At 37.9% G+C, this 15662-nt stretch overlaps 1 protein-coding gene across 1 annotated transcript in view; it reads right to left on the bottom strand.

Annotated features, from left to right (window-relative positions):
- ROBO1 (roundabout guidance receptor 1) overlaps positions 1 to 15662 on the bottom strand; it is a 312623-nt gene that overhangs the window by 45978 nt on the left and 250983 nt on the right. The window contains exons 7-15 of the mRNA XM_062597683.1: positions 15299 to 15423; positions 13151 to 13322; positions 11066 to 11271; positions 9563 to 9644; positions 9221 to 9389; positions 8950 to 9116; positions 5172 to 5293; positions 2527 to 2758; positions 1111 to 1232 (exon numbers count right to left, since the gene is read on the bottom strand). Coding sequence (XP_062453667.1) covers positions 1111 to 1232; positions 2527 to 2758; positions 5172 to 5293; positions 8950 to 9116; positions 9221 to 9389; positions 9563 to 9644; positions 11066 to 11271; positions 13151 to 13322; positions 15299 to 15423 — 1397 coding nt within the window. The remainder of the gene's footprint in view (positions 1 to 1110; positions 1233 to 2526; positions 2759 to 5171; positions 5294 to 8949; positions 9117 to 9220; positions 9390 to 9562; positions 9645 to 11065; positions 11272 to 13150; positions 13323 to 15298; positions 15424 to 15662) is intronic.

The following is a 15662-nucleotide window of genomic DNA, read 5'->3' as shown; positions in this document are numbered from 1 at the left end:
TGTGCATTCCTCATCTTTTATTGTTTTGTACATTCCTCTAATGCAGTTTCTTGAGGAGAATAATTCTTTCTCTTCAGTTCAAGGCCTGCCTTTTAATGAAATACTTTTGTGAATATATATTTTTTTCCAATTACATTATATATCTGAAACTAAGCCACAAACTGATTCTGCAGCAGTCAGTCAGTTTCTGAGAGGTGTTTTATTACTCTAAATTGACCATGAAGCTTAGTAATTTCTTCCCCTTCCTATTTCTAGTGAGGGGAAAAAATTGCAGTGATGCTTGATGGCTAGGAATAAATGTCTGTGTAACAGTATTTTACCTCAAAAGAATAGCCAAGATCAGTAACGTTAATTTGCAAGAGACTGAAACAGACCATCCTGCCACTCAGTGGCTATAAAGCAGACTTGATATCCATGACTAGACATGTAAAATGTCTGAAGCTTGCTCACAAAAAAATCAGGTTCATTTACTTTGCTATGCAATTTATCTCCAAGCAATTTAAGCTGAGAATAAATGCAGTGCCTGTTGCTAAATGAACATCAAATAATAAATATTCTACAATATACTTCCAATTTATTAAAAAAATATAGCATAACAAGACCTGTGTTTGTGTAAAAAAAAAGAAATATTTTTCCACATTAAATATATTTAATTTTACACAAATACGTTCTTTATTGGAAAGTTTTCCATTTGTTTTAACTACTCCAGTTACCTGTAACTTACTCATATCTTAACACTGTTAAAAATTACCCTTGAGCTTCAACTCATTAAGCCTGTTTATATTTATTACATCAGCCAATACCTCTGAGTCACAAAATGGTTCTCATATAGGTATATTTCCCTCTCAGCTTGTGTATACATTTCTCAATTCATAATGAGGGTAAGAAGGTAGTTATTTTAATTATGAATGTTGACCCTTTGCTTTGATTCACGCAGGCTCTTTTAATTGCTTTTTACCATTTGCACAGAACTACTAAATACAGAGTTTGATTCAAAGAAGCAATTTTCTATCCCATGTGCTCTTATTTGAACCAGTAGGTGGAGCCAGGCATCCACAATTTATTCATCAATACCCTGCTGACACTTGCCAGGAGGTGAGAGCGTATTACCTTATACTCTTGCACCATTCCATTCTGGTTATCCTCGGGGGGCGGCTGCCAGGTGACCACAATCGCAGTCCCATTCCCGTCATTTTTAGTTACTGAGACACTTTGCGGTGGAGCACTAGGAGCTGTTTATTTGGAGGGAAAAAACTAATGGTTAAGTTTGTCAAGTGCAGCAGCCAGCTTTTTTAAGATGAAGTCAGTTTCTGAAGCACACGTGGTCTGTTTTGGGCTATGCAAATGCATTTTTTTACTCCTCACCCTTCATTAAGGGCAGTTCTTGCCCACAAGCTAAAATGATGTACAAGAAAAAGGATTTGAACCTACAACCAGGCTCCCAAGTTCTGCTGCAGTCTCTCTCTGTAAGACTGGAAAAGTCACTCAGGCCACAAGATTTGCCCAAACTCAGGTGCTCTTTACCTGAATGCCAGAACTGCCAAGCAATGAATTACTCATTGGTCTCAAATCATCTCATCCAGGATCCACGGTTTTGAAAAGTATAGCCTACAAACTGACCCTGATGAAATGCTAAGCCTCAGTTCCTCTACTGTGTAAGTACTAGTAAATAATTCAAGCTTACTCAAATCAAGACAAAATGCATTATCATTAACATTTCTATTTTGCATTTTAAATTATCTTTCTAAAACTAGATGCTTATGTGAAACTTAGGATGAATGCACTTAAGCATACTGCTTGAAATACACACCGAAATAATTTAAGCCAGAGCTAAACAGTACCTCTGTCGGGGAGGGAGAGAGAAGGGAAAAGGTATCACATCCCTACAGATGCACTGAAATCCCTCCTTGGAGGCACTGGCCATTTTGCATACCTATTACACTGCCAGAAGAGCTACGACAAAAGGAACAGCTTTATGGACCTTCCCTTTTTAGCACATGCATGAGATGGAAATACATAATTCAGTCCACTATATCTGTTGCCCTCATTCATCTTTTCATTTTGAACTAGTGATTGATCCAGATATAAAAGCCTTTTAAAAAATGTGGTTTCCATTCCCTCAGCTCCAGTGCTTTGATGATTTCTGTGGTGTCTGCTATCTACTCAAGATAGTGATTAGTAAGTGTTTGAATCTGACAGAAGTCACTTGTGACCAGACCATGAACTCAGTGGGGAGGAGCGCACGCAACACTGAAGATAAAAAGCACATTTCCCATTGTGTGTTGGAGGGGGGTTTTGCAGATCCCTCTCTCTCCTCGTCTCTCATGCATCGTTCTGAATATTTACTTCTGCGGCTCCAAACAATTCACATAATGATGGGTCCAACACAGAGTCTCCTCTGCTGCAGACTGCTGCTCTCCAGCAGCCTGCACTTCAAACAAAATCAAATAGCGAACAGATCAGAGAAAAGCAGGCCAGGATACTACTTCAAAAAGACAAGGCGAAGACAGCCTTGCTCCTACTTGCCTTCTTCGAGGGTTTTGGCAAATTTCACTTCACTGTCTGCTCCTTGAAACTCATTGAAGAAAGGGCGGGCCTTGATTTCATAGCTTACACCCTTCTTCAGCTCTGGAATGACAACACTGTTTTTGGTTGGAGTCCTCACTTCAAAAATTAGCCATTCCGACTCTCCGTAGGATGCTGGCATAGGCCGGTACAGAATTTTATATCCTTGAATATACTGGGATTGCTGGTCCACCTGGCAAAACAGCATAAATGCACATTAGGACACAAAACAAATTGCTTAATAAACATGAACTGTGAATGCTGTCTGTGACATTATGCACAGTCCTCTATTTTATTTTATTTCAAGCAAACAACACCACCGAACTAGATAAAAGCTGCTTGAATTACAGCAAATTACCGGCCTGATGCACAAGTGCATTAATCCATTTGATGCTGGTAGAACAGCACCAGTTTCACTGGATTCATGAAGGCATTAGAGGGGGATAACAGAGTTGTATAATACACCCTAGTGCTGCAGAAAGAACAACCTTTACGTCTGCAGAGAGTCTGAGCAGAGCAGAAGGAGCTCTGCACAGGTGCAGACTTCTGCCCAACCCAACGTGCTCTGCAGACCAGCGGGCGTGAGGGCAAAAGGAGGCGAGGGCAGGAGAGGATGACGAATGCAGAGATCAAACACAGAAACCTGCCAGCTCTCCTGAGGTGTGGAAGCCTCTCACAATCCAAGAAAAAAGAGCACGGCTTCCTCCCTGCTTCCTTCTGGAGAAAGTGATTTAAAGGGGCAGCCAACTGGCACTATCTGCCTCGCGGATTAGGTTTGCCTCAGGCAAAGGGCAGATTTACCCAGGCACTTCGTCCACCTTCACTGACTCAGCAGGAGGCTACTCTGCTGGAGAAAAGAGGCTGGTTTAAGAAGAGGCCCCTAAAAATCAGTATGGCAATACCGAAGAGGACTACTTGGAAAAGTGGATCAAAATGATATTCAGTGGTCCTGACTGCTTTTTAGATGGAAGGCATACCACACAGATGGAGAAAGAGACTGTAATGTAAATGAGGAGAGACTCAACGTATTTGGCGATAAATTAGATAGAAAGTTATCTCAAAGGAGTGATCGCCTGTGAAATATTCACTATCCTTTAACTTCTGGTTCCAGTTTCCAATGAATAAGAAAGTCCAACGAAAAGAAAGGCTTTTTAAAAAGTGTATCAGATTTTCCCTGTTTTCAAAAATGTCATACAGTGATATAATAAAACTGCTTGCTTGCAGTTTTACTCCAAAAAGCAACACGCTTTATTTTTAATAATCATGTAAAAAATACATGTGTTAGCTAACACTGAGGTAATGCTTACTTTTGAAATTGCAGAGAAGCCACAGGCCACCCAAGAGACTGACAAAAACTGGCTGTCTGGAAAAGGCTGTTCTCTAAGCAAAGGTCAAACAAAATTGCACTAGGAGCCTCAGAGATGTTATTAGTTGAAACACAAGGCTGCCTGCTGCAGGTGGCCTTACTGCAGGTGACAGTGTAACTACTTTGCAACACAGCAGATATTATTTGCATTCTTGCAGCAACAAGGAGCCCTGGTCACAGACGAGGACTCCACTAGGCTAGTCACATGCTTTGAGAAAGGGTCCACCATCCCCTGGCAGGGGCTACATCCTTTGCTCTCCTATACTCTCCCCTTTTCACTTCTGCAGACAGCAGCTCTGAAAAGACCTCCAAGTTGCACTCCTTTGGGATTTATTGCCATGCTAGCATAATTGTCCCCCATTTTTTCTTCATTCTGCACTCTGTTTTAAAGCTGGCCTCTTTGAATTATATTTTCTTATCTCATGGTTTATTACTTTGTCTTTCCTGGGTTCTTCTTCCTTTTCACTTTTTTTTTTAATTCCAAAATGTCTTCCACTCTAAGCCATTTCTAATTCTTTCTTTCACTGAAGGGATCAGCCCGGTAAGCTTTCTTGAATCTGTTTCATGTTTGTTCTCATTCCCCTCACTTTGGGACTCCTGCAATATCTTTTCCTCACTCTCTCATTTCCTCTTCTACTACATTCTCCACATGTCCTGCTTCCTCCTGTCAGAACCAGCTTCAACAGACCACCCCACCACTGTTTGGCATTTTCCTCTCTCCTCTTCTCCCTTCACTGTGCATAACTGCACCTTGGGAAGAAGTGTAGGTTCAGAAGAGGCTTTAGAGGTGTGGGTGTATTTCTCAGTATGTAGGTAAGATGGAGGTAACTCTTTCAAGTAAAGTTATGCACTACATCCCACCACCTAATGATTGACAGACTGGGAAGTGCCGATGTTATCTCAAATACATTAGGGGACTGACACACTTCCTACTGAAAGCTGTGCAAAAGCCTCTGATGATAGGACTTAAGGACCCTTTGATCAGTCCTTTAGCTTCCAGGGGAGGACTCTGAAACTCTCCCTAAATTGTGAGTAGTATTACCTGCAGAGACACAAAATGGTGAAAAGTGGTCGGAATTTAATGATGTAGGTTAGCAAAGCTCAAGCAGTACTTAGTTCTAAAGGAAAACATTTGCAAGTATATAAATTCCACAGCTTCTTACATTGTGACTCCACAGCTGCAGAACAGTGCAATCCAGTAATGTATATAACCATTTCCATGATACTGATCTATACTTACGGTCCAATGAACTTCAATTGAGGAGGAAGAAAGGATAGTAGGGTTGTGTAAATGTAGTACCACATCCCCTAGTTCTCTCTGGACCTGCTTGTGATCCACACCTTGACTTGTTGGTGGAATATCTGTAATAATTTAAGATTCCATTCTCACAAATATATGTAATTGTTAAAATAAGTATATGCAAATACAAATTAATATTACATAAAGTATATGATACTATAATCACCAAAGTTTACCCCGAGTACCTTCCAATTATGTAAGAAGTAACTACATGAAGTGTTTTCTTGAGCCAGTCACCAATGTATGGTTAGTACCCAATCAATACACTGCCTTCCTTTGACACAAAGAAACAGGAGATAAATGCTGGATAAAAAGAAAGAACCATTCTCAGGCATATCTATGGTACACAACTACAGCAGCATCTCTTTATTCCTTCCTGCAGGGAAGAGAAAACTTTCCACTGCCTAATTCAAATTTCAAGAGACCAGGAAACCTACAACAAAGGGCAAAAGCAGAAATTGTGTCTACAGATACATTCATGGGTAATCTAAGGTATTATTTTTAATTACAAAAAAAAGTGTAACAACAGAAGAGAAGAAAAATGAGTCATGTGGCTGCTGCTTCTCTGATAGCAAATAACTTCTGTAAACAGGAGGTAGACCACAGTTGCAGTCTCAGTCTCCCAATATTTGGTTTTGGCAGCATATAGCTAAAAGAATTGTTCATACACATGAAGGAGAAATTCTCAAAATATACAGAAGTTTGAGGTTGTACATTGGAAACATTTTCTGCATGCAGAGCTCTTATGCAGAAAGCACACTTAACTAAAATGGAATGACTGTCCTAGACATACATAAAATTTATAGGGCAATCACTAATAGGGTGGCTAAAATATACATGTACTAGGGACAGCAGAGTAACATAGTTTCTATATCGATTTCATATGTCTCCCTTTGATCACCTCATTTTAAACAAATACCATACTGACAACAGTTAAAAATCACTGACTAGGAAATTGATGAAAAGTACTTAAAATGCTTTTTTTTTTTTCTTTACAATTCCAGAGACTGAGACTGAATAATGCACAGCATGCACTCATGCACTTTGCTCTTGCCTACTACTTTCCCCATCTGACCTCCTCCAATTATTAGGCAAGATCAGGAAATCTTCGTTTCTGTTCTCTGAAGTACCATGGTAATTTCCATACCTGTCTGCTCACAAGAAGGGCCAGAAAAAGAGTGCATAGAAACGCTGTATGTATTTATCTACAATGACAATTACAACTACTGCAGTAAGTCATTGCAGGTGTGTAGATTATCTTGAGGTCTGAATAGTGCAATGGATGCTGATACAGAAAATGCACATATTAAATGCAACAGTTGTAAAGCATACTTTATGTCATGGTGGTTATATTTTCAGTCTATCAGCTTTTGTTCATGCCTAAATAATGATAAAAATGTTAGACTGCATTAAAAATACTGGCACAAAGACAAGTTTATTTTCCAGAAATGCAGCTTCTATTTAAGAAGAGAAAGCTCATCCCACCTTACACTCTTGTCATACTGTTTCCTCAACATATTCACAAGAAAATTTATTCCAAGGTAAAGAAGCGAAGTGAGGTTGCCACACAGCTGGTGGCTGACAAATCTGGCTTCTTAGAAATGAGCACAGAGAAAGAAAAAAAATGCCATTCCTGAGTCATTGCTGTATACACATGTAATATGTTCTGTCAAATGGTCCATGTATCAATGCATTTTGCCTCCCTCAGCTGGATAGTTAAAGATAGAAACTTCTGATTGGAGAGTCACCTACAACTCTAGCTATTCTTTCCACTTAAATGTAACAAAAAGCCAGTTTAATGAGTAGTGGTATCTTCTCTACTAGCCACAAGAGATGAGGTGTTAACAATATAATTAAAAAAAAAAAACAAGTTCAGCCTTTTGCACATCTGTGCCGTACAATGCCTATTGTCTACCCCGTATTTTCTTGTTTAGCTCTAAGCTTCCAGGGTCAGGACTGTCGTGTAAAAACTACTTAAGCATGTTGTTAACGTTGGTAAAGCCAAAACGCCAAGGTAGGTTGCTGGTGTGGACATGCATTTAGTCCAAGAATGCAAAGCCCTGTGAACGAAAGTTAAGTGGGAAACTAGACCCAATTTGGCTAGATCACAGCTTACACAAAACTGAAATGGAATTGGAAGAAGAGTGGAACTACTTTAAAGAACTTCTCTCTTTATGATGTTCTTACTGTTGATGAAAATTGTATCCATGGGTGATTAATTCCCTGCTTAGGCTTTGGGTAGCTCTTGATTCTTTAACTCTACCAGCTGTCCAAAGGACTGCTGAATCTTTCCCTGCCACTCTCAACCATGCAATCCTGTGCGGTAGCAGGATATTCTGCCTCATTCACCGTTTATCAGAATCAGGCCAGTGATCACTTCATCTGGGACATGCAGACCTGATATTGCGTCTGGCTAATAACATTGCGGTCTACCTGCAATGTATGAAAAACTGGCTAACAACATTGCAGTCTGCCTGCATAATAGCACACATTGCCCTATAGGCATGTGCATTCCCAGGATTACAGAAATCACAAAAAGCTATTAAATCTCTTCTTGGTAACAGACCCAGGAACTTGTGGGAATCCCCATTTTCTATCTGGCCATGACTCTACTGACTATATATTTAGTGAAATTGCCACCCAGCAGGAGAAATGCATAATGGTAGAGGACTGCAGTGTGAAAACTATTCATTCCTCATCAGAGACAGGAAAGACTTGAGTTCAAACTGACTTCAAACAAATAAAAAGTCACTAACTGAAAAAAGCTTTGTTTTCCTTCAGGAACTTCCTTTCAAAAACAAACACACACTTACTTAAACAAACAAAGAAACAAACACACAACACAGACACCCTTTTTAGTGAATAGGTCTAATTCTCCAGTTAAGTGGGGAAAGCAGAAAAAAGAGAGATGATCTCTATTACTTTTACTTTGAAAAAGAGTATGTTCAATTTATTCTCTATTTCTTTTTAAGAATCCTAGTGTTTACACTGGAAAAATGGAGGCTGCAAACTTACACTATCTCCTGTACACTACTATAATTGTGTTTACTATAGAAAATAAATTTTACATAGCTGGATTCAGGAAGAGTGATGGTGCTTAGAGTCCATTCTCTGTTACTATCCAGCATTTCCATGGCAATGCAGAAGCTCAGATTCTACTAGCTGTAGGAGCTCTCTCTTCCCTACTGTTCTGATTTCGATAGTAGTACTTACTGCAATGTTTTTAACATATTGCCAAAAACCTCTTATTTACTGACTCATGATGCCCAATTCCTCCAAATCTTAAATTTTTCTCATTCCTAATGTAGCAGAAGCCAACTTAGACTATGTACTGTTTCTCTCTCAATCTGAATCTTAGGGATCATTTGATTCTCTGGACATAATGATAAAATTTCCACTGAATTCTGGAAGTTGTGTGATAACTTCAAAAATCTGAGATTACTTTTGCTGTTAAAAAGAGCTATTCTGCAAGATGTAACTGTCTTATGGTAAGAAATGCTAGGGTTCCCTTAGGTAATGCAATAGGCCGTCCAAGGAGCTTTAAGAATCTCTGTTACAGGGAAATGCAACTTTGAATCCTATATTTTACTATCTAGTATATATTACAGCATGTATAAATAGATACTTGAAAGCTAGTAGAATTCCTGCCTCCAGTATTACTTAGTCCATTTGTTAGAGTCACGGTGGGTACCCAAAATGTTCAATATTAAAAGCTTACCTTGAGTTTTCACTGGATCAGATATTTGGCTAGGGTCACTAAGTCCATATGCATTAGCTGCCCTCACAAGGAATAGATAAATTGCATTAGGTTTTAGACCTTTAACTGCAAAACTCTCCGTTTTCACATTTTCCGCTACAGTTTGCCAGCTGCTACCAGATGCATGGCTAAGGATAAAACACAACAGCAGGTTAGCATGTGCTTTTCTATAGCAATATATTATATACATAAACACAAGTACAGCAAGATAGATCACATGAGACTCATATACCTGAAGGCCTCAATTATATAAGAGGTCGGAGTTGCACCTGAATTCAAATTAGGTTGCCATGACAATGTTACAGTATTTCTGCTGACATCTGTAACCTCAGGTTTTGATGGAGCACTAGGAATCAAGTTTGGGTCAGTGGGTCTCGGTGGTTGCACTGGGACTCCAAATTCTAACAAAGGAGAGAGAAATGCAATGTATAGGCAGGAAGCAGCTGTAAGCTGAATGCTGTTCATATTCACATCTGCACTGGCAATTTATGACAGTGTCAGATAACTACTGCATTTCAATTTCTGATTTTCTTTTATGTATTTTCTCCATGCAGAGCAACCCTAATTGATTTACCTTGGACCTCTATGTAAGCACTCCATGTAGCTTCGCCACTTGGGGTTGAAGCAATGCAGGTGTACCGACCAGTGTCGCCCAGCTGAGTGGGAAAAGAGAAGAATAAATATTTGAAACAAATCAGGCACTCAGTGGGCTAGAAAAGTAATTACAGATCTGTACATTCCCCTATGAATATGGATAAACATATTAGAATGCAGAAACTTCGAACCAGAAACTTCTTACAGTGAAGGGTACGATTTCTCATGCTATAAAACGAAGAGGGATACATATTTTTGAGCATTCTTTAAATTAAGTTGGAAATGCTGCAGATGGTAATTAAATATTTCGCATTCACTAATGAACAAAACGAAGGCAAAATCTTGCAGCATTTATTCCATGCTCTGCGGAGTTCTTTTCAAATAAATTGAGAAGGAATTCAGATGACAAGGCCCCATGCAACCCTCAACCTTCTGCCTAAATGATGCCTAGGGATTTGTCTGTAACACTGGAGAGAATGTCATCCTTAAAGAAAGCTTAAATACTGCACAGGGCCTTGTACATACTGGGTTCTCTCTGCTAGTATAAATTTCACTCTACAGGAGACCCAATAAAGGATCTCCATATGCTATTCTCATCCATTTCTGAATGCTGGATTATTTGCCCATATGTGACTTAATCACATTTCAAAGGAGGGTTTTTTTGCAAAGAAATGCTACTCTCATGAGGTCTTAGTCTCAGCAGATGAGCTAAAAGGAAGCATGCACATCTATGACATCTAATTTGTAATTGATAATAAGGCATCTCTAGGGACCACAGTAAAGTCACTTATTTGGCCTCATTTTAAGAATTGTTATGTCTCAAATCACAGAAGAGATATCTGAGAATAGCCAATATGCTATAAATTAACAATATTTTAAAACATTTTACAGTTTGGTCATCATGACTAGCAATACCAATCAGGTATCTCGCTCCAGTTCCTAAGGAAACTATTTATTGACAGGTGCTTAACCATATTAAAGTATGCTTAAACTGTCAAGTAAGTTAAAAATTTGAAAACTACTAAAAAGCTGTGGACACTGCTCTTTTACTGCAGTAGCAAAGGTATGCTGAAACAAAGGATGCTGAACAAAGGCATGTTTGGAATAATTAGATCATTTTTATCTATGAGTGCTGAAGCCCAAATCATCTAACAATTCATCTTACTGAAGTACAAGCTTTGCTTCCTCCTTCATGTTTTAAGTACCAAATAATTCCCTTAATTGATACTTTTTAGAAGCATTTTTCTTTATGAAACCTGAAATAATGTTCCCTAGGCTGAATAAATCAAGGTGTTGAGCATAAAGAACGAACTATCTGAAAGCATGAAGTGTCAATCTGAAACATTTTAATGCACTTATTCAACATTTCATTAATTCTTAAGGTAGGATTTGCTGTATTAAAAGTGCCCTGGGAGAAAAAACAAAGTGAAACAAACAGCAAGAAAACCCAACACAAAAGGCAGACCTTGCCAGTTCAAGTTACCTTGGCATATCGGATCTGTAACGCTCCTGTCTCTAACTGCTTGATGCGCGAGTCCTGAGTCGACATCAGGGCTCCATCCTTTTTCCAGAGGATAGTGGGCATTAAAGTGCCTGTGGCCACGCAGTTCAGTACCAAAGTACCATCCACAGCTACAGTCTGATTCACAGGACCCTGTCGAATGACAGGGGGAGGCCGGTCTGCAATCACTGCCAGAAGAAACAACAGGAAATAGATTTCTGCAACTGGAAGCAATTTGCTAATCATCTAAGCAATAGCAGTTGCTTGAGGCTTTGAAACAAACTAAAGAGAATTAGACAAGTAATTGAAGTCAGAGGCATGCAGTATCCAGGGCAGGGTGCACCAATACGACGCACAGCCACAGGATTTTTACATGATACACAACAAAGTATTTTCAGAAGGGAAGGAAGCATTGCACATTACACACTGGTTTCTGCCAAACGTTATTTAAATTCCAATGTCTTTATAAATTGATAATGAAATACATGATTTATAAAGTGATAAAGGATGTCCCAAATTCTTTGTAAGGGCACAGATTTCACTTTGTTCATCTTCTGCCATGTGATAGGTCTATATACCAAACATACAAACATATCTGCAGCATTTAAAGACAGAAAAGGAGGAGGAAAGAAGGCAGAGGATAACCTGGCAAATAATATGTTTTTCAATTTTTCTTTTCTTCTGTACCATGAACTCATCCTTGTGCTGTTTCCTAATTGAGAGATGCCCAGCAGTAGGGTAGAATAAACACAAAGCTAACAAACAGGGCCATAATAGATTTTTTCAATTAAGAAGTACTTTTCCAGCACTGTCTGACTTGCAGCTATGTGATGACTTAATCTGTCAATATAAGGTCGAAGTTCCAGGGAGAATCTCACAATGTAGCTGCATCAGTTTTAATCCATCTTTCACACCATAAAAATTATATGTATATGATAAGTTACTTAATAACTATACACAGAAAGATACAAAGCAGTCTCAGTATTCACAGAAACAGGAGTGACACACTTCTTTTTCTTTCTCGGTGGATAATTAAGAAGCAGAAGCTATCTTATTGCACTTCAGGTATCTCCTCTACCTTTATCATTCCACATGACATGGACTAATGATCTAAAAACAGTCACAACTTCAAATGACATACATCTCTTTAGCAGTGTCAACAGCTGCACTGATGCAACTTAAAGTCTGGTTTGGTAGCTGAAATATAACACTGAAGTTCTGATAATTTGTGAACATTAAGAATTTCTAGATTACTTTTTGTAACAGGAGAATGTTACCACTGCTTTTTGGTTAAATTCCAAATTTTGTAATTTCGTCTGCACGTTTAAATGACACTGTTTTTTCAATTGCATAATTTATTCTTTACCTATTGTTCCAACCTGTTGTAAGGCACTATAATGCACTGATAGCCCACCAATGTCTTTCTCTTCAGAGACAACTGAAACAGACCCACACGTGGTTTGTATTTAATTTTTTCAAGTTTGTAAAGAGCTTTGCAGTTGTCAATGATAATAGGTTCTACATAAAGTCTGGTCATAATTTTCCAAGAAACATATTTCATTTGGGCTTTACAGTTATGCCTTGCTTTACTATTAATTAATACTAATGCCAAGTAAATTACAAATTGGTGTAATCATAAACAGCTATGGCAGCATGTTGATGTACGGTCAAATGTTAAAAATTATAAATAATAAATAATCAGAAGTGATATGGATATGTTTTGATTCATTATTGACCAGAGTTGATTTCATAGTATCATTTCAAGCTAAATCTAGCGGGGGAAACTAGAAAAAGCCAGATAAATTAACAGATCGGGCAAAAGTACATAATCTGATGTGTACTTATTAAACAAAAAGTGGCAATACCGCATTTCATAATATCTAAAATATCTAAAATGCAATATCCAAAATCTAAACAAAATCTAAATCCCCTGAAAGAGATAGCACAAACAGAATTTTTAGATTCACAGACATAATGCATGCAATCTAAATTTACGTAAAGCAGATAGTAAAATAATATTTAAATAAAAATAAAAATTTCAGAATGATAAAATAAAGATATTTTTACCATCAGTAACTTCCAAGTAGGCTTTTGTTATGATACTTCCTGCCACATTTAAAGTCTGGCAGATATAGTACCCAACATCAGATCTCTGGACATTGGTGATAGTGAGGTCCCCTGTCTGGGAAACTGAAAAACGACTGGATGACTGAGGGGGCTGGTATGAGAAAAGCAGATTCTAGAAGATGTAGAGGAAAGAAATAGAAAAAAAATGGATTAAATAAATTCAAATATCAATAAATTAAAATATCAATAATCTTAACTTCAGTGTGACTAAATAAGTATCTTTTCACATTATAACCATAGGTATTCTGCTATTCATACATTTCTGCTATTCATATTCTAAGCGTGTTCCTTCATACAGTAATGTGAATAACATTTTTTAGGATGTTTTATGATGATGTAGGTGCAGATATACAAATATAACTGCTTAAGTCTTTTTGAACTGCATTAATGCCCTCACTAGTCTATGGTGGCTTTTAAACAAAGTTTAAGAGGTCCTAGCAAAGGCCTGGTATGTGCAGACACCATAATGGTGCAAACTGTGATGCATCGAAAGAACTTGCGTCAACACCCTTTTTCCAGGACCCAATCCAGGGCATTCTATTTATTCTATTTCAAGAACGAAAGTTGGTTTACTTACTAATATTTTAACTTTTGACTTCGTAAAAAAGGAAGAGTTTTATAAAAAGAGATACTGTGTAAGTTTTTCTGCATAGTGTTCATGTTCTATGGCCAGCCTCATATTGCATAATTAAATCTTACGTCAGCTTCTGCTTAGATAGTTTTGGTATAAATTGCATGGTTTGTTACCAACAGCAGTCAAAAGTCAGAACTGAAACCATAATAGTACAAGTCTGTTACATCAAATACTGGTTTCAAATTTCTTCTTTTGGTTGAACATGTAAATGAGTTTCTGAAGCTCATAGAGGCTATTTTTTAATCTCTTTCTCCCTCTGTGTGTCACCTAGATGCATTTTCCATTTCCAAAAAGCATCCTATCCAAATCCAAAGAGTATTCCCAAGCAAAAGATTAGGACAAAAAAAATCTTCTACTTTAGTAGTGGTAAACCTTAGCCATTGACCTTCTCCAATTCCCTTCTTTTTCACAAGTGGCCAACATTTGGCATAGCCAAAATTAAGCCAGGAGAATTATGTACTAGACAAATCTTGGCAAAAAAACAGGTCATACAGAAATGTAAACATAATATATCGGTTTACTTATATCATTAAAGATTATTATCTGGATTTGTTTACTAGTCCAGATTTACTCACATATTTAAATAGAAATGCTGCAAGCAGAGTAAAGGAGCCAATCTCTAGAGTTCTCAGTTTCTCTGGACTATTATTTTATAAAGGAAATATGCTATTGCAATTATTCATTCCTTCAATCACAGGAAAAATGGAATCCCACAGTCCTTATTTTCCTTCAGTAAAGAACACTTTGTGTAAGATCACTCATTCAAAAGATATCCTTGAAAGAAAACTGATTCTCTTGCTCTGTTATACTGTCTTTCATCCACAATCCTTTTATATTCTTCACAAAGAATCTGAAAATTTTCCTCCCACTCAAATAAGAAATCCGGGAGAAAAAGTGGCCTACGCAGACATAACCGGTCAGTCACGTGATTGAGTGGGAAAATAAATCTCCTTAGTCCCAAATGAGTGTGCTGCCCCTGCAACAATGCAGATCAATATGACACAGTTTAGTTTGCCAGAGACACATAAACATGGCAAACTAACAGCTCCACAATTAAGTCAAAGCCAAACTTTCTGAAAATTTGGGAATATGTACTAAGATACAGCAGTTCAGACAACTTAAGCATTATTCATGTCTTCATCTCTTAAATATTTCTCTTTGTTAGGTGGGAGAAAAACATTTTTATAGTAGTGAAACATGGTATGTTTCTAGTTGGTTCATAAACTTATGTTCATGGGTCAAGTAGGCGATTGAGCAAAACACAGCTTTCCTTTTTAGTAAGGTTGACACCATCTAGCATGCACATGACTAAGAAGTTGAGAAGATACGTCCAGCACCTCCAAGCTCCAAAGTCCTTTTCCAAATCTTAAAAATAACAATTATTTTTTTCTCCCTTGTGTGACATCATCTCCTCAAGAAAATTCCGGAAAGAATGGTCAGAAAGTCTTTTTTACCTGACTTCCCTCTCTCCGCCAAAAGATGGCTGGCTGAGGGTTTCCAGTTGCTTCACACTGGAAAGTCACTGTTCTTCCCAGTGCAGCTACCTGATCGCGAGGCTTTACAACAAACTGTGGAGGCTCTGAAAGAGGAAAATAAAAATAATAATAAAAAAAATTACACAATTGTTAAAAGACCAAAGTTTATCTATTCGAAAGCCACAATTTGCCTACTGCCTTTAAATGTTGTAAAACAGAGTAGTTACATCTCTCTAGTATGGAGAGGCAACACAAAGAAACATCAATCTCTGATAGTCACTGCTTCACTCAGATCATCTCATCTGTTGCTGGACCTCCCCATTAAAATCCTGACTGTGCATCA

Source organism: Rhea pennata, chromosome 1 (genome assembly GCF_028389875.1).
Source record: "Rhea pennata isolate bPtePen1 chromosome 1, bPtePen1.pri, whole genome shotgun sequence".
Classification (NCBI taxonomy): domain Eukaryota; kingdom Metazoa; phylum Chordata; class Aves; order Rheiformes; family Rheidae; genus Rhea; species Rhea pennata.
This window is presented reverse-complemented; position numbering and strand designations above follow the sequence as displayed.